The sequence below is a fragment of the Musa acuminata genome, chromosome BXJ2-9 (genome assembly GCF_036884655.1).
Source record: "Musa acuminata AAA Group cultivar baxijiao chromosome BXJ2-9, Cavendish_Baxijiao_AAA, whole genome shotgun sequence".
In the NCBI taxonomy this organism is placed as follows: Eukaryota; Viridiplantae; Streptophyta; class Magnoliopsida; order Zingiberales; family Musaceae; genus Musa; species Musa acuminata.
In genome coordinates this window covers 600,353-618,352 of record NC_088346.1, presented here as the reverse complement: position 1 = coordinate 618,352, position 18,000 = coordinate 600,353, and the positions used below count along the sequence as shown (strand labels likewise).

General features: G+C 39.9%; 3 protein-coding genes and 1 long non-coding RNA gene across 6 annotated transcripts; 1 reads left to right on the top strand and 3 right to left on the bottom strand.

Annotated features, from left to right (window-relative positions):
* Window positions 1-17: 17 nt before the first annotated feature.
* LOC135622266 (uncharacterized) lies at window positions 18-4,780 on the bottom strand. Its single transcript, XM_065123965.1, has 3 exons — window positions 4,291-4,780; window positions 3,303-3,451; window positions 18-387 (listed from the first exon to the last, which is right to left on the bottom strand). The coding sequence occupies exons 1-3, from the start codon at window positions 4,474-4,476 to the stop codon at window positions 255-257; spliced, it is 468 nt and encodes a 155-aa protein (XP_064980037.1). The 5' UTR covers window positions 4,477-4,780; the 3' UTR covers window positions 18-254.
* A 524-nt stretch (window positions 4,781-5,304) lies between these two features.
* On the bottom strand, window positions 5,305-8,737 carry LOC135622267 (uncharacterized). 2 transcript variants are annotated; one of them, XR_010491020.1, is made up of 3 exons: window positions 8,433-8,737; window positions 5,603-5,679; window positions 5,305-5,520 (listed from the first exon to the last, which is right to left on the bottom strand). It is a non-coding gene; the product is annotated as an uncharacterized LOC135622267 (long non-coding RNA). The 2 variants fall into 2 exon arrangements; XR_010491021.1 differs by having other exon boundaries at window positions 5,305-5,503.
* Window positions 8,738-11,136: 2,399 nt separating this feature from the next.
* On the top strand, window positions 11,137-13,287 carry LOC135622264 (aluminum-activated malate transporter 10-like). 2 transcript variants are annotated; one of them, XM_065123964.1, is made up of 6 exons: window positions 11,137-11,496; window positions 11,617-11,757; window positions 11,838-12,110; window positions 12,190-12,305; window positions 12,392-12,535; window positions 12,607-13,287. In XM_065123964.1, exons 1-6 carry the CDS (start codon window positions 11,142-11,144, stop codon window positions 12,979-12,981), a joined length of 1,404 nt encoding a protein of 467 aa, XP_064980036.1. In that variant the 5' UTR covers window positions 11,137-11,141; the 3' UTR covers window positions 12,982-13,287. The 2 variants fall into 2 exon arrangements, with proteins under 2 accessions (XP_064980036.1, XP_064980035.1); XM_065123963.1 differs by having other exon boundaries at window positions 12,604-13,282.
* Window positions 13,288-13,631: 344 nt separating this feature from the next.
* LOC103996615 (protein LEAD-SENSITIVE 1) lies at window positions 13,632-16,554 on the bottom strand. Its single transcript, XM_009417552.3, has 2 exons — window positions 16,169-16,554; window positions 13,632-14,552 (listed from the first exon to the last, which is right to left on the bottom strand). The coding sequence occupies exons 1-2, from the start codon at window positions 16,260-16,262 to the stop codon at window positions 13,834-13,836; spliced, it is 813 nt and encodes a 270-aa protein (XP_009415827.2). The 5' UTR covers window positions 16,263-16,554; the 3' UTR covers window positions 13,632-13,833.
* Between the last annotated feature and the right edge of the window lie 1,446 nt (window positions 16,555-18,000).

Below are 18,000 nucleotides of genomic sequence, written 5' to 3'. Positions count from 1 at the left end.
AACATATATACAGATGGTAATACAAGAAATCATATTATTTTTACCATTACTAACAAACCATGAAGTAATGGTATTTATCACGTATGTCCCTATCGCGATTGTTATAATGTCTATAAATATTAGCGCAACATTAGAATGAAATTGCATTAATACTCTACCAAGTTCTCTCAATTATCAGATAATAGAAACAAAAACTTACGTGGGCGCACAAAAACATAGTCATAGTTTTGCTTATCTTTCACGAGAAGCACTACTCATCCGTTGATTCCAAAAATCCGGACCTTGTGCATGTTTGGGAATTTGGCAACCTCCAAAATGGCCACTGCAATCGTGTTCAAGAACAGCATCGGATGTTGGTAATCGGTTGTGTGCGAGGCTATCAAGTACCTGCTCACATTCAGAAACCAGAACATATCAAGTGGTAAGAACTCATGTAGATTCTAGGAATCAGGAGCAGATTACTACAAGAGAACTTCAAATGTCAAAACATGTGTATGCTTCTTCACGACAATAACAAGTAATCTGCATCATGGGTTTTGCAGTAATCACATATGAGAATAGCCGTTAAAACTACATCGGTGCTAACCACTGCAGAAGGAGCAGACAGATATGGAGATAGACATGCATCGCACTAAGATGCCCTAGGAGTCAACTACTACAACCAACACAACATGGGTGCCGGTACGGGTGTGCATCTGAATCAGTTATAAGTGGCCAAACTCGAGATGACTCCCAAATTCTTTGCCGACAAAGAAGTAGGTGGTGGTCGTCGCTGCTGGCTCTCTGCAACTAGAGGAGAATAAGACATGAAGAAGAGGGGGAAGAGAAAAAGGGCAGTTCTATCTTTGCGCCACTGCCATTGTTGCTCTCTTGCCATTGCCATTGTTGCGCAGAATCCACTGCAGCTACATATGTGCAGAGAGAGAGAGAGAGAGAGAAGATGGGTTTGCAATGGGACTATGAGGAGAGGAACAAGACTCAAGGATTCAGAAGTTTTTAACTTTCCTCGGTCCTCCGATGTAGAAAGCATTTTGCGTCGCATCAAGACCACTGTCTTGTTGTCCATCATCACAAGGTTATAACTTAGATATTTGACTAAATACAAAGATTTAGAAACTTTCAATTAATTATTATAGCTTTAGATTACAACAGTAAATGTAAATTTGTATCTGGAAAACTCAACTAAAAGTCTCATTGGAGAGAATCCTTTCCCAGGATTCCTCAAGGCTTGTATTAGAGTGTGATGGTATGGTCCTTGAGTCTCACAAAAGCTAAATGTTCTTTTCCCCTGGTGAAAGCCCAATTCCTTACCTAAATAATAAATAGATAAAACTTGCATGAACTTCGCATCCCCTTAATTCTCATGATTATTTTTGTATCTATCCCCTACCCTTCTCACCCATTAACTTTTCTCTCGCACACACACATTTACTCAGCGCAATATCACAAAAAAACAGCAAATAGCATGCCCCAAGAGTTTATCTTTCCCCATCGACTCCTTGTCCCCTCTCCTCCTTCCTTAGATCGCTGGTTGTAGCACACAGCTGGCAATGACTATTGCCCCTCTCCTTCAGAAAGAAATCAGTCAGAAATCCTCCAGACTTGACCAATTCAGGGACAATTTACATATGATTCTGACCAAGTTCAATGATTCTGCTGGAGTCCAACTCATAACCTGTACCATCTATTGCCCATGCTTGATTGCTACAGGGTGAAGTGCCAAGTTCAAGCATCACAGGCTCCACACTCTTCCCATGTCTAGGAGAATTTGGGAATGCTCCCACCAATGAAGGGTTACCATAGGAATTTCAGCAAGTTCCTATGTTGCCTACATCTGCTGTCCCATTGACAACAGGTCACAAAATTGCTGATGTTTGTGAAGCCTTTCAACTTCTAATGTACTCCATTCTGACCCTATACTAATAATGTCTTGGATGGTGATTGCAAATCTATATGATGAGCCTTGATCAAATATAGCATATGATAGATTGGACGACTAACCATGTAGGAATGCTTTATCTCTCAAGAGGTTTCTAGGGTTTGTTCCCTTGCATACTCTTTACTATTAAATCATTGATCATACAATTACACGAGAACTACAAACTAAGATGTATGCAAACAGAAGGATACCAAAACCCATGGCAAAATCTTAAGAAGTAAAAGACCACTTGGCAAACATGTGAATCTAGAAACCTTTAAGATATGTGTCATCTTATTTACATAGAAGTATGACCAGAAGTTGCAGAAAATCTATCATTGGACAGCACCAGTAAGACATGTTCTCAAATGAAATAAGGAAAATTCCCAGGGTGAAAGAAGAAACATCTATGCACAAAATTTATCCTTGGACTACCAGTATAATGTGATCTGAATAGAAATTAAAACAAGTTCCTGATTCTTGCAGTCAAGGAGAAACACATGTATTGCGTTTGTATCTAAACTGCAAATTCTGATACATCTTTACAGAAAATGGGACAAATGAAGAATGAACAGACAGAATATAGAAGGAGCAAATTATCATAAGAAGATCAAAGGACAAATCTTTTACCGAAAACATGCTCCACTAAAAACAAAATAAATTCCAAGTCATAGGGTCCAAGAAACTAGAAATAAACATGGGGTCCAAGTCAACCAGTATATTATAGCATGCAGTAGTTAGTGGCATAAACATATAACTTGGATAAAAAGCATGATTCTCAGATCAATTGCAATATTAAATGCTCTTTATAAGCATCTCACTATATTTCAAGAAAGCATGGGTTTATATATGGGGGTACACTAACCATATCATACTGGTATAAAGAACGTCAACCACACCACCTAGCACCAATATATCAAACAATATTTTATTACTTCTTTAATGGTGCAAGGAAACACATCTTAACATACAGATCGGTATGTACCTGTCCAATAACATTCTGGTATGGGTAACGATGCTAATATTTAAAAACTTACTAGGAAGAATATTAAAATAATCAAATAATTGGTTACGAATGTACAATATGTATTCGATTTTTTCATTATATTTTTTCAATATATGCTAATGGAATGTATGATATCTCATAAGCATTCTTGTTTCAAGGAATTTCCTAGTGATCGGTTGAAACAAGCACATCTAGTTTTGACTGCATTGAGCTGCAACAAGGAGAATGACTAGTTGTCCGACTCCAAATGTTTGTAACACCATATCACCTAACCAAAGCATAAGCCATTCACAAGGTTTTATATTTTATGTTCTTTTTCACTAAAAGGAACATATTTAAAATTTATGTGCAATAGAGATAAAGAAGCATTGAACTCACAGGACGACAGGTACAACGGTCAAAAATTTCCTGTTACGTGTAAGTTGCTTTCCATTTTCCATCTGCTCCCACCAGGTCAAGTTATTGTAGATACCCTGATCTTCAGCAAAGGGAGTGCCCTTTTTCCAATGGAAGAAGTAATATGTAACCTGAAAAACAATCCATCTAGAAATCATATCTTGGACAAACAAAGCACCAAATAGATAATTATTACGAGAAACCTAGACATACAGTTGGCCCTAATTCTACAAAAAAAAATGATAACCACCATCAGATATCTTCACTATTGACCAAAATGATAAGCAAGAAATATCAAAGTTGTAATTCAAATATTTTATCTGCTATAACGAAGACTGCAGGCACCAATTCTTCTGGAAGTACTAAATATGTTCAATATACAAAAACCCTACACTTTGTCATCCAAACAATTATGAATTCACGATTGCCATAACCACAAGCAACATGCTTGAAACTCAACCGGTCTTAAAAGCAGTTAACCATGTTCAATCATATGGGTACAAAAAATCAATTGTCAATGAAGCAGAACAATGGTGTTCCGACAACTAGGAGGCTATTGACTCATTGAAAGATATTATTGGCTACCAATAATTTCTCCATGTATCAAAATAAAAATTTTGTAACTCGGTAAAAGTTACTCGTCAAGCTGAAAAAGGAGTGCCAACATTTGAAATTCTTATTGCAATATAACTAGTTTTCTACATGAAACCAACAAAACTTGCTATTTCTATTGCGTCACTCAAGCCAGTCTCGATCCTATATACCGAACATAAAATGTTGTAATGCTTCGCAGAGAATGCCGATATAAAATCCGAAACCTATATAAAAAAAACAAATCAACTAGTAAATATTTGAAACGTTAAAAGGAAAACGAAAAACAAAAGAGAAGAAAGAGGGGGAATAAACATCCGACAAGAATCAAGTGAAATGAGGGTAGGAAAGATGAGAACTTTGAGGCGAGGCGACCGACCGCGAAGTGGAAGAGATTGACGAGGGTCCAGGCCATCCCGGGGGTGCAGCCGAAGACGGAGAACACGAGTAGCCAGGACAAGAGGAGGATGAGCACGTAGATGGTCCAGACACCGGGGTACAGGAACCACTCGGTGTTCTTGTTCATATCCATCGGCGGCGCCGTCTGCGCGTAGAGCTTCGCCATCGCGTCGCTCTGCGTTCCTCCCTCCGCCGGGCGCTTCTTCCAGATTCAAGGCCGAGAACGAAGAGCGCCCGATCGAGAAGAGATGGGAGCGAGGGTTAATGCAGGTCGACGAAGAAGTCGGAGGAGGAAGCGAGCGAGAGAAAGGGGGATTGATTTCGGTCAAAGCACGTTGGAATTTGGTTTTTGGTCGGAGAGGCGGACGTCGGATTTGACTCGTTCATCTAGCATCAACCATATATGTATAGCAGGAGGCGATTGCAAGGCCAAGTCGTCGTTCTAATATTAACCCATTGTGTTGGAGGTCACCAACGTCGCAGCACAAATGGAAATGGAATAAGCTCAGAAAACTTGGTCAAGAGAAAGCAAAACATTCATAAGACACTTCAGGGTATAAAGCCTCAATTGGAGAACTCTAATCATGAAACAAAGTGATTAGGGTTAGGATTGGATAGGGACTTTAGAACCATTTTATTTTCGGTTCTTACAAAATTAGAAATATTTATCTTTTAACTAGTGAATATATATATATATATATATATATATATGGATTTAGTCTCATATTGGTTAAAATATTGAAAACGTGAAGACTAAAAAACACAGTCGAAGCCCACTAACCAAAGCAAGCATGAACCCATTGGAAAGGTCAAAACCATGCAAAACAAAAATGTCATCAGAATCATGAGACAACATCCATTAGGGTTCATGCTTAACTAAATTCATTTTAGTCCTATATTGACTACAATATTGAAAATTGAAGACCTAAAAAGATAGTTGAAGCCGACTATCAATCACAAAATTCATTGGTGTATCTATCGGACCTTATAAATGTAAGGTTTTAACTCATTTTCGATACTTGAGATTAAACCAGTGTGTTAGATTTCATCCTTACAGCCATGACTTGATCGGTCAGCGCTGACCTTCACCAACTGATACAATGCAAGAGACACTCAACCCACCAATTAAGTCCCTCACCGTGTTGCATTCTAAGTGAATTCATCGACGACACCCTGAAAGAATTCTTTCCCTTCTACTCCCATAAACCACCTTCAAATTTGTTCGACATTACATGTAACAAAACAAGAAGCTCAGTGACAATGAAGCATAAGCTGAGGTAGAACAAGCTAACCTTACACGCCGCCATCCGCTTGCTCATCCTTAATTAAGATCTATGACTTTCGCGATTGCATGACATCCCTTACAATGCTGGGAAAAAAAAGTCTCCATCAACAAACTGAAAGTCTTCTGTCAAGAAACTGAATTGAATGCACATAAAAAGAACATCAATTATAATAACTTTGAAGCATGATAGACACACTAGACTACAAAGTCTCTAGTTCATAATCTTTCACACGTAGAATCAGATAAATGTATCACCTTTAAGAAAAACTTTTTAGCTTCCTTGTGAGATAAAGTTGTGTTCTACAAAGAATGATATCAGCACTATAGCAGGGAATACAAATTAATATACAAACACTTCCATAGAGGGGACTTTCATTCAAGATTGTGAAACTGTTACCTTCTTCCAAAGCTGTAGATTAAATTGTTGTGTTCATGAACTTCAACTAAAAGAAAGTTTGCGGTTCAGAAATACAGGGAGTAAGAAGTATACAACTCAAAGAATTCCAGTGACATCCATGATATCAAGATACTCGATCCATATTCATTAAAGGTTCAAACTTATATAGCTGATAGATGGATGATAAATATCACAAGAAGGCAAGCCCACAAACAGAAAAAATTAGCGATTCTAGTTGAAATGAAAAAAAAATGCTTCGCAATTATTGCTTTGAAAAGCTATTCAAGGAGTAAGCTTGAACTTTCTTCACAATTGATCCCCTTAACATTGAAATTCCTTTTTTTCTCTCACACAAATTCAAAGTTTCGAGTCAACTGCATAGCAATGACATGACCAAAAATAACAAAAAGCTAAAAAGGAGCACAAGGGTGTCCATGAACAGTAACGTCAACTGTAGCTTGGTCATCACAATTACATTGTCAAGGAAAACCAATAAATGGAGCAGCTAACATATAGGATAATGGCTTAAAACATTTCCTCCAATGCCAACTAAGAGAGTCTATCAAACATAAGAAAAATAGAAACAAGGTTCCAAGATCATGTGCCACATCATGTCACCAAAAATGTGCAGTGCATATGGTCTGGTCTGACAACAAAGTTTACCATGGATTGAACCGTAATATACAATCTTTGGTTTGGTGAATTGTCAGGAACATTGCTTCCTAATTGTGCTATTTGCTTAATTGCTTTGAGGGCAAAGTTGGAGCCTCCCAAGAGAGATTGGAGATGAGAGAAATAAAGTACAGTATATCATGTTGATTTAAACGTATAATTTCCCAAAAAGATAAGTTAGTGGTTCAAAATCTCCTATTTACAGGGTTACTACTGCATAAACACTATCAAACATCAAAAAGGAAACAATGAAAGGGAACGAATTGCCAAAAGCACATCATCATGAGAAGACTGATTGGCCTTTCTGCTTGGCAATGTAACTAAAGGAATTGATGATTCCTTTCTATTAGTCGGAAATTTTGTCGACTACTACCAGGAGCCAACCGGATGCTGCAGGACTGGTTCTAGATTAGCATTGGACTGGTCCAGAAGGCCTGAGTTGCTGCTGAGGATGGTTTGGGTTGGCTTCTGAACTCACCTGGTTCCCAGGGTGTAGTTGGAAATCAATGCAGATTCTGAGAACTGATTTTAAATACCACGCCACAACAACAGCTACTGCATAGATTAAGAATCAAGACCGTGACACAAAACAAAGTAAGTGAAGCACAACATTCTAGATGTCTTGGACTCAAAGACTTCAGATATATTAGTTGATACCCAAACATGAAAACATACAACACATAAAATGGGCATAGAATGACAATGACTTATATTGACCAGAATTAGTTTTCAGCACAGAACACAATGACCCTCGAACCATCATGCAATTGAGTCACAAATATGCATCACCGTAGCACATCAGACAAAGCAAAGTTTTATATAATATGCAGAAACCCATCGGGGTAGATTGTAATCACCATCAAATTTGAAGATAGGCGAGCAGATGTCTTATTGGAGTAGCAATACCATCTGATCGGATGGTAAATATAACATTAATGGTATAAAACAACCAGGCATGCCGCTTGCTCAATGGTTCCTCAAGTAGATAGTGCATTAATTACCACCTGCAATCACCTCAATGGTTCCTCTATGATCTGTGCTTTTCTGGTTAGATCCATGAGGATCCAGCATCCAGGATCATATGCACGTTGCAATTCGTCCATAAGGATCTACGTCCATCTTTCAGGATCAAGCACACTTGTTGCATGAGATGCACCAAAGCCAAAGAAAGCCATCATCAAAGATATTGGATGGATCCAAAAGTGGTTGCTAATTCATTTGCCACAGAAATTTCTAGATCAGAGCACACCTGATGTCAAAAAGCTACCATCCATCACCCTTTAATATATTATCACTTGTGCAAGACAGGATAGAAACCAAGCATTTTTAGATATCCTTTTTATGTCTATCTTTACCAAGATAACACTACCAACTCCATTTGATTTAAAGATTGCATTTGAATGATCTGCTTCTTTTGTCCAACCGATTAATAGGTCATATCATCTAGTGATTCATCGACTAGATATCATTTGGGATGCACTTACATAGCTACACAATATGACCCCATGAATAGTACGTCGTTCATCTATAAGTAGTGTAGAAACAATTTGCGGTAGTGTTTGATTGTTGATAAAGGATAGTATTCCATAATATGTCTTCCTATCAACAGACTTTTTCTTCTTACTCGGTCCACTCGGCAAAATTCTGATTTCCATGATGAATCCAGAAAATCAAATAAGAAAATACAAATCTAAGATCTCCGATTACTGATCACAAGGAGTATGAATCAGGATCGAAACCCTAGTTAAGTGAGAGAGAGAGAGGATACCTCGCAGTTGGGGAATGGTTGGAGAGCGGAGGAATAGGCGAATGGGAATCATCGGAGCCGACGCTGGATCTGAGGAACTTGAGTAGGCTCCGAAGGCTTCTGATCCGGTAAAGGATGGAGAAATCGGCCATGGCGTCGCGGAGGACGGACCGGATGGCCAGCATCACGTCCCGGATGAGCCTCCAACAGTTCAGTGCGACTCCCCCACCGCCTCCTATCGGCGGCCACGGCCCTCCGATTCGGTGGTCCGACCCTAGTTGGAGTCTCCAGTTCGGTTTCCCGGTTCGGCTCTTTGCTCTTCTGAATCGGACCAAACCGCTCTTAGAACCGGTCGACTTTGATGAATCCGATTAATTACTCGTGGGTTCAGTGTAAGCAGGAGGAAAAAATATTTAGGATAAATTTTCCAAAAAAATTATATTGGCAATCCTTTTGTTATTTTTAATCTTTATTTTTAATTTTTTTAATATTACTCTATAAATGGACTTATCACTTAATTTAAATATTTTTTAAAATCTTTCTCTATCATTTTTTCTTCTTATTATTCTTCTTCTTTTGAGCATCCGAGATGATCGAAGGGATGCGATTTGGACGAATCGATATTCGTGGAAATAAAATATGCTGTAAGAAGTGAGTGTATGATTGATAATTGAGGGATTATATTAATATTATTATATTTTATTTATTTGTTAGATGTTCGATAGTAAAAAAATGATTATCAATAATAATCTTCCGAAAGATTATTATTTTTTAGTTTTTTGTGAGACGTGTTTTTTTTTTGTTTCAAAATAATATCCTCTATTTATTATAATCTTGAAATACTTATTGATAAAAGAGAGAGTATAACTATTTATATATAAGATAAATCAATCTCATGTATTAGACTCACAATCGTCAGTGTTTTTAATAGGCTTATAGTGTTTTTAGTACCTCTATCAAAATATTGTAAGTGGATATCATTTACAATAAGTTTATTATAAAAAAAAATAGATAATTTGACCGAAGACTCTATAAACATCAACTCATATGGTTTCAAATAAATATCTTTATCAATTTAGAAATAAGAATAATCAAATATGAAAACTTTTCTGAATGATCTTACAATATTTTAAAAAATTATTATTTATTCAAAAATTATCAATCCATCAAAAAGTGATAGTTATTGGAAGTATTTTGAAAAATATAAAAAAAATACTAATTAAGAAATATAAACAATACCTGTTGGAAAAAAAAAATTAAAAGATGGATTTTTTTGGGGGCAATTAGCCCAACTATTTAAAGGGTATGGTATGACTTCTGTCCAAACATTTTGAAGGGATGTTATAATTTTCTTAGGATTTTAATAAGAGCAAAGTTTCAAGACATTGGTCGAGCAATAAATGAGTCGAGCAAAACATTTGGTTGACTCAGACAAGTGTTTTCGTATCCTCGATCAAGATAGGGTGGTTCAAAGTTCTGAGCTGACTCACCAGCTCTCTACTGGTCAACTCCTGCTGACTGTGCACGAAGGTCCCATCAATCGTGGCAATTTGAACCCTAAATCCCCTACGTCTGCTGGCTTAATGAGAGAGTCAAATCTATTCCGCCATTAGGCTGTCTCCACTTCCGGACCATCACAGTGGATGTCCCCATCACAATGGCTACAACATCATGCAGCTCACACGCAGCGGACATGCAACGCAAGCCAGTCTTTTGCTCCACTAAGTAGTAAGATGGCAACTAATGAAGCCTCTTGCAGGAAATAATTGTGTCATCCCAAAAGCTCAAAAGTGGGGTGTGAAGCGTAAAAAAATGGCCTTGGATAAGCCAGTTGGGTTTTCAGGGTAAGTTGGGTGATATGAGCCATGCTTTCTCTTATGAGTAAAGGTAGACAAACCTAATTTAGATTCTGGAGAGTGCACTTTAGGTGATAAAGAGGGTGAGGTGGAAAGACTCCACACAGGAGGTTATGAAGGCTTCCCTCTGTGACCTAATCTCACCTTATGTGGCACCAATGGGAGGAGGCCATCGTGATGCAACACCGTTCTAGGGTTTAAAGAGCCAGGAATGAATACTAATGGTTTTGCTTTTAACCAGACTAAACCCACTAAGGAGGACCGATGTCTTGGTTCGATTAGCTTTCTCCGGAGGGGTTTATCTGATTTGTGTTAACCTTTTTTTTTGTTTTTGCCTATTGAGCTAAGTTTAGGACAATATTACTAATCAAACTAATGGCCATGTTTGTTGTTCTTCGACAAATTTTCGTTTAGATATTACAAGTTGATCTTTGTGAGCAATTTTCTGCACCTTTAACATGCATGGCAGACATGGTGATCTCATAAACAATCCTGTCTCATGCAACTTGCTTTAGTTATATTCATGCGTATTTATGGCACACACAAACACTATAAATAATATTGACTAGGCTGTGGTTAGGTTCTAAGGTTGTGGAGGATGACAGAACTGTGGTTTGTGCTTATTAGTCATTCAGGCCTGTGGAAGCTGGAAAGAAAAAGAATGATCTTATTTTGCCATGCTATGTCATTACCTAACATGTTGACTTCATATTCTCCACAGGACACATCGATTCTGATTTGTATTGGATTGCACTCACCAAACAAGTTTGCTACCATTTGTTGGCACATAATAAGCAACCCAATCCCATTAGAAAGCATATAAACCCTGCATCAGTGCAAGGCTGATCGAGCTACTACATCTCCGGAGTTCGCTATGAGCACAAGAGTTGAAATGGCGAGCGAGAAAGAAGCTTCGAGGGGGTTGGAATGGCAGGTGACAGTTCCTGGTGGCTCATCGGTGAAGCTGGAGAGCGACTCTGTGCCAACCGCAGCCGGATGGAGGATGCATCGTCTCGCGTCAGCATTGACATCGAAGGTGTTCGATTTCGCGAGCACGGTGCGGAAGATCGCCGCCGACGATCCGCGGAAGGTCGTCCACTGCATGAAGGTAGGGCTTGCGCTGGCTCTCGTCTCCGTCTTCTACTACACCCGGCCCTTGTACGATGGAGTTGGTGGCGCTGCTATGTGGGCCGTGATGACAGTGGTGGTCGTATTCGAATTCACAGTAGGTAGGTGCTACAGCAACACTACATGCATGCACGCACGCATTCATACATGCAGTTGACAGTCTTCAAGTGTCTGGTGCACTGTGGAGCTCAGCCTCGAGAAATGGTGTGTCGTTGATGCAGGAGGTAGCCTGTACAAAGGACTGAACAGAGCCACTGCAACCCTGAGCGCTGGATCTGTAGCATTTGGCATTCACTGGCTCGCGATCAAGTCAGGGAGAACCGCAGATCACATAATTCTTGGGGCCTCAGTCTTCCTGCTGTGTAAGAGAACTCACTCCATTCTTGGTCTATCGATCCCCTCCACAACCCCTCACTCACTGGCGGGGTCTCTTCTTCCTCAGCTTCTGCTGCGACGTTCTCCAAGTTCATCCCCACTATCAAAGCCCGGTTCGACTACGGCGTCACCATATTTATCCTCACCTTCAATCTGGTCGCGGTGTCGAGCTATCGCGTAGAGAAGTTGCTAGCGTTGGCTCAGTGGCGATTCTGCACCATAACCATCGGATTCTGCATCTGCCTCACGGTGTGCGTCGTGATCTGCCCCGTTTGGGCCGGCGAGGAGCTCCATCGCCTCGTCATGCGCAACATGGAGAAGCTTGCGGACTCCTTGGAGGGTACGTGTGTGCGTGCGTGCCTGCATGCAAGCGGCTTTAAGTTGCTCAAAGCTAATGACCTTATGCTGCATGGTGACAGAATCGGTAGCCGAGTACTTGGAGGAGGAAGGCGGTGTCGACTGCAACCAGAAGCTCGGTCAAAAATCACAAGGCTATAAGTGTGTTCTCAACTCCAAATCGTCCGAGGACTCGCTGGTAATCGATCGCCACCCGTTCAGCCACATGTTTCTCTTTGTGTTTCTTTCCCTCTACATTCTCACGTTAAATATGTGCCGACAAAGGCTAATTTAGCCAGATGGGAGCCCTCTCATGGTTGCTTTAGCTTTCAACATCCATGGCGACGGTACCTCGAGGTCGGCGCTGCAATGCGGCAATGCGCATACTGCATCGAATCACTCGATAGTTGCATCAATTCGGAGAATCAGGTACATCTTTTTTGGCTCACAAGCTACAAGACACATCGGAAGATTTATGCTGGAAAACTGCATTGCAGCAGCCACCTGATTCTGTGAAGAAGCATCTGGCCAAAGTCTACGCAAAAGTGACAACAGAGTCGTCCAAGGTTCTGAAAGAGCTGGCGAGTTCATTCAGGTCCATGAGGAAGCCATCAAGCATAGATTATTTAGTCGAGGATATGAAGAACACAGCAGACGAGCTCCAGAACGCCCTTGGTTCTCTCCCGCAAGAAGCAACCTCGCTCATCGTGGAAACACTGCCTCTCATCACGGCGGCTTCTCTTCTCATCGAGGTGTCGGTAAGAGTGGAAGGCGTGGTCCACGCCGTCAAGGAGATCACTGCACTGCCTTGTTTCAAGCCCACTAATGACGAGGAACTCAAGGCCCAAAACAAGGCTCCGTCCACCGTAGCATAGGACTTGGGAGTTAGCAGAACACCTTTTTGCTTGCAGCTGAGTTAAATTCTGCGAAGCCCTTTGCTTCCATGTATTCAGATGCCTGCTGTCATATGTTCTAGCAATACGCGCAGACAGACACCATAAAAGTAATGCATGACTAAATCCTTGTAGCTTTGAGTTTGAGCATTGTTGGATGCTCTTTCGGTGTGTGTTACTGTCCACACTGATTCATTACTGCCCTCTCAGCAATTACTACTTTCCTTTTCGACAAACTTGATTGTGACTCTATAGGACATTGATTAAAGGCATAGGTAGAGAAAGCAAAAGATGACTGCAGTTGTTGTGGACTGGTATATGTTGGAGACTACTGGGCTGGAATCACTCTTTTTACATGCAAAAGGTAAAACCCAATCATTGCAATGTGATCCTGCACGATCATTAGATGAAATGGTTTTGATACAACGAGGCAACCTGTGGTTTACAACTTGCAGTTATTTCACAAAAATTCTCAGACACCATGTTTTCTTCAGACAGAAAAAGATTACTGGGGGAACAAATTTTGATACAGTACCAACTCTTAATTATGCTATAAACTCTGTCGCGTTCTTATCTGCTCTAGCAATCGTTCAGAACTACCAGCACAGAGCTACACAGGGAAGGAAAGCAGAAACGCAGAAACTTATTACATACGGATTAGATAGATGAACGGTAACATTCTTAACAAGGTAAATCAGAAAGATCTGAAATGAAAAGCTGGTCAAGTTTAAATGCATACACAACAGATCAGTGATCTAGATTTATTGGCACCAATTTTCCAAATTATCGATTTCCACAAGAAAACAATGACAACCGGATTGTGCTAACGGATGGTCATAAGTGTTGTCGTTTTTCTTCTTCGATAGATTCTACACTCGCCAAAGCATCACAATCCTTTCCTGGAGCTCTTTCCTTGGGGCAGCGGCGCCAACCGAGGTTTGCAGTCAAATCCTCTACTGCAACCTTTACAACATCCTTTCTGACCCCTATATCAGTGATGTATCTGCCCGCACAGTACATCCCAGCAGTCACGGTGGCCATCCCCACCGGCCCTGCTGCCAACAGCTTGAAAGGTGTAGAAAACAATGCTGCCAAAGGGACACCGAAGAATGATGATGCCTGCCCGCTCCTACCAATACCTAGTTCTTCGAGAGAGAGAAGGCCTGTCTTGCAGTAAAGAGCAAAGTCCTCGCAATTGTTCTCGAACACATCATAGTTTCCAAACCCATTCTGGAGTAGGTACATTGCTCTGTTGATCACCGTCTCTGGAGGATCAGATTCTGCAGTTGTGCATGTGCCACCTCGGACTTTTGCAAGGAAGACTGAGGGTGGCACTCCATATTCGAAGCAGTAGAGGGAGCCATTGCCAAGGAAGCAATCCAAGCAAGAGAGGATGACCCCACTATTGGACTGATGAAATCCACAGTCGGGGAAAGTTGGGCAAACTGATGGAACACCTGAGCTCAAACTAGAAGAGCTGGATGAATTGATACCATCTGATGTGTCTTTTTTGCGTGTAAAATGAACGACTTTGCTTCCTCCAACATAAATGCCTGCACATACTTGCACTTAGAATTGATCATTAATCCTTAATAATGATTCTGCATAAGTAATAGTTGTCACATTAATTTTGGTGATGAAATCCAAAGAGTTATGATCACTAGACGAATTCATGCGCCAATAAGAACACTTAACAGACTTCCAGGGCCTCAATTTGCTTTAGAATAGAGCTAATTCTTGTCCTGATCGAATAAGCGTCGCATTCCAGTGATGTACATAAGTTTTCTCACATGTGGAACAAAAAAACACATGAAAACCTCTAATTTCTCAATCAGATTCCATGAGGACTTCTTCAAAACAAGATTATGTTTGGTTCTACCATCAGTGTTTGCATGTTGGTTTAAATGAGCAAACCACTGTGAGTACCAATTAGAACTATAACATGCTGAATATTTTAATGCATAACAGTGAAGAAAATGCGTAAACAGGCTACTACATATGTAGGGTGACACGAGAGAAAATTCATGCTCACGATGAAGATCATCTTCGGAAAAAATGCAATCCTAGAAGCAGGAAGCAGGAAACATAAAATAAAGCAGATCACGTGTGAAAGGTAAAGATTATTCCCCCAGAAAGATAGCCTAACATGCAAACCAGCATTCTGTGATGGTGACTACAGATCTTATCATCTGTAAACAGCTTTATGAACTGCATGATATAGAATTAAGTAGATAACCATGAACCAAAAGGGCCCATTTTTAAGGCCTCTAAACAGAGATCAAAGATATAATGAAAGACTAAGAAATGTAGGCAGAAGATAACAAAGCACCGACAAAGAAAGATCTTCCCCGGTTTGTTTCAAGACCATTCTATTATGAAGGAATAATTAGACAAAAAGCTCATAGAGCAAATCATGGCATATCCAAAGACAACGAACCACATGTAGGTGGCAAGGTATAATATTAATAGGCAAAATGCATAGGATACGAGGGAAGATGGTTTAATATCTTTGCTTTTCATTTCTCCGTCCATTCAACTTGAACATGGAGTCTCGACTACCCGCAAAAGAGTCCAAACTTACAGTGACCGAGTAGACAACGGAAACAAGGAAGTAGGTGAGACTTTGAGGTGAAGGAACCTGAAGATGTTCTTTTCCCAATTACACAGGGTAGCTACTTGTATGGGTTTATTATCTGCAGTGTAGAGATTCGAAATTGGAACGAGAAAATTGCTTGCAGGGACAAGCTACCTTTGCCTCCTGGGAGATCTATACCTTTATCATGAAATTGGGAAACCCAATTGGGACGTGTTTCAGATCACAGCTATCGAGGTGACAATTGGGGCAGACATAGAAAATGCCATTGCAATTTTCCTTCTGCGCCCCCAAATGAATGCGCATCAATCAACCGGAACAGAATAAGTGTACTCAAAAGATACATCAAAGTCAAATTCTTGGCCCAGATTGATCTTTCAAGAGCATGCAGACCACCGACAGGAAGTTATTGTTCTGGAGTCCTAGTGAAATTTTAACCAAAGATGATTCATTTAAGCCCAACAATACATCGACTTGCAGAAAACAAGACAACCACAATCATCGACGGAAAGGAGGAGAAATCTCTTCATCAAATGCCAAACACGATCAATGGGAAAGAGATGAGAGTCACGATACCATGGTGGGAGTAAGTGTAGGCCGCTCTCCATGAGTAGATGTGGTCTCCTGCCTTGATCTCCGTCCTCTCCACTCGGTTCGACAGCAGACCCATCGCGCTCTCTCTCTCTCTTTCTCTCTCTGTGGACTTCTTTAGTCTTAAGACCTGAAGTCGCAATCGGAACTCCGAGATCAGCGGCCGTTGAAGCTTGATCAGACGTCCGGTAGTGCGTCGAGGTGTTACATATTATACATAGAATAACGGGATTCCTTAGGGATATGGATTAACGGGGGAAGTGTGAGGGTATATATGGCTAATAAGATTGCTTAAAAGCTACAATAAAGAAAGGACAAGATTGCAGGAAGAAGCTTCTGAGCAAGTGTAGCAAGATAGGGATTGCCGAGGAAAGGCAGGCTTTGGATTCCAGGCAGCATCTATGTTGCAGAGTTGCCGGGAGAGAAGAAAGCATAACTGTGCCTTTTGGTTGGATCTCCAAGTCTCTAATGACTTGTAAGAGTGATACATGGCACACACTTAAATGTTTGGAACAATAGTTTTAAATCAAATCGATGTTTAAAATTCGAGACTTGATTTTAAATCTTGTTAGGATGGGTTTGAATTTGAGCTAAAATAAATGTAAAATAGTTTTTTTCAAATAATATAAACTTACATCGAATCAAGTTGACCAAGTAACTGAGTCGACTTATCTCGACTCGATGCAACGTTAACTATTTCATTATTGTTGATAGTGAAAGTACAAACCGATAAGCTAATGGAAAACTTGGAGCCATAATCCTTTTAATGCCCAATTGATTGAGGTGGATGGATGGTTGGGATCATCTGGATACAGAGGTGAATTAGAGTTGCGTTTGTTGTCTTTTCTTTTGGCTTCTTCTCAACTGCATTCTGAGACATGTAATGCCAAAACACAAATAATTGCCTCAAGCAATATCTTCTATGTTTGATGCACCAAACCCACCAAACTCAGCAATGTGACCCTACTTACTTCCACAGTTCATTATAAGCTGACAAAGTGCATCGACATATAACATTCAGCAGAATTGACAACCACAATTCCTGAAGAGAACTAACTCAGTAATTTTCCTTTTTTTTTTAGTCTGTAATCAATGAATTCGCCCTAGCATCTGTTGGTAAGATAACCATATATATATATATATATATATATATATATATATATATATATATATATATATATATATATCACCATTATTCTATCTAAAAGTTTAAGCCAGTAGATGAAACCTGAACTATTAATTTACATTCTCAACAAATTGACCATTGTCATGGATGGTGCAAGAACATAATAACAACCAATATAACACCTACAAATGCTAGAAGTAGAACAATATTATTTGGGAAACCAGCTGAGAAATAATAGCAAAGCCTTCTCTACAACCTCAGGTAGATTGGACTCATCAATGGTTCTCGATTCTTATTGTATGCATCACTGCTAGATTTGAGAAAAGCCCATGCCTCAGTTTGCAGCCAAAATTTCTTTTGGCAAATGACCCCTATCTGGAGCAGCAGCTGAAACTGGTCATGGGATAGTTTGTATGTTAATTCTCATCTGCTTGTGATTCTACCATGAAGAGCTATATGTGACTCATACAAAATCTCAGAATGCAGGTGCTATCTTTCAACTTGTGGATCTTGGAATATAAAACTCTTATTTTCAACAGTTTTATATTAAAATACCAAGACCCACTCTCAATATTGTTCTCCTTGCTGTGGTAAATTATGCAAGAAAGTTAACCGGAAAATTAGTTGCCATATTCAGACTCTGCTTACTGGAAAATTAACCACAGTGTCTTCTGAACTCAACAACATGCAT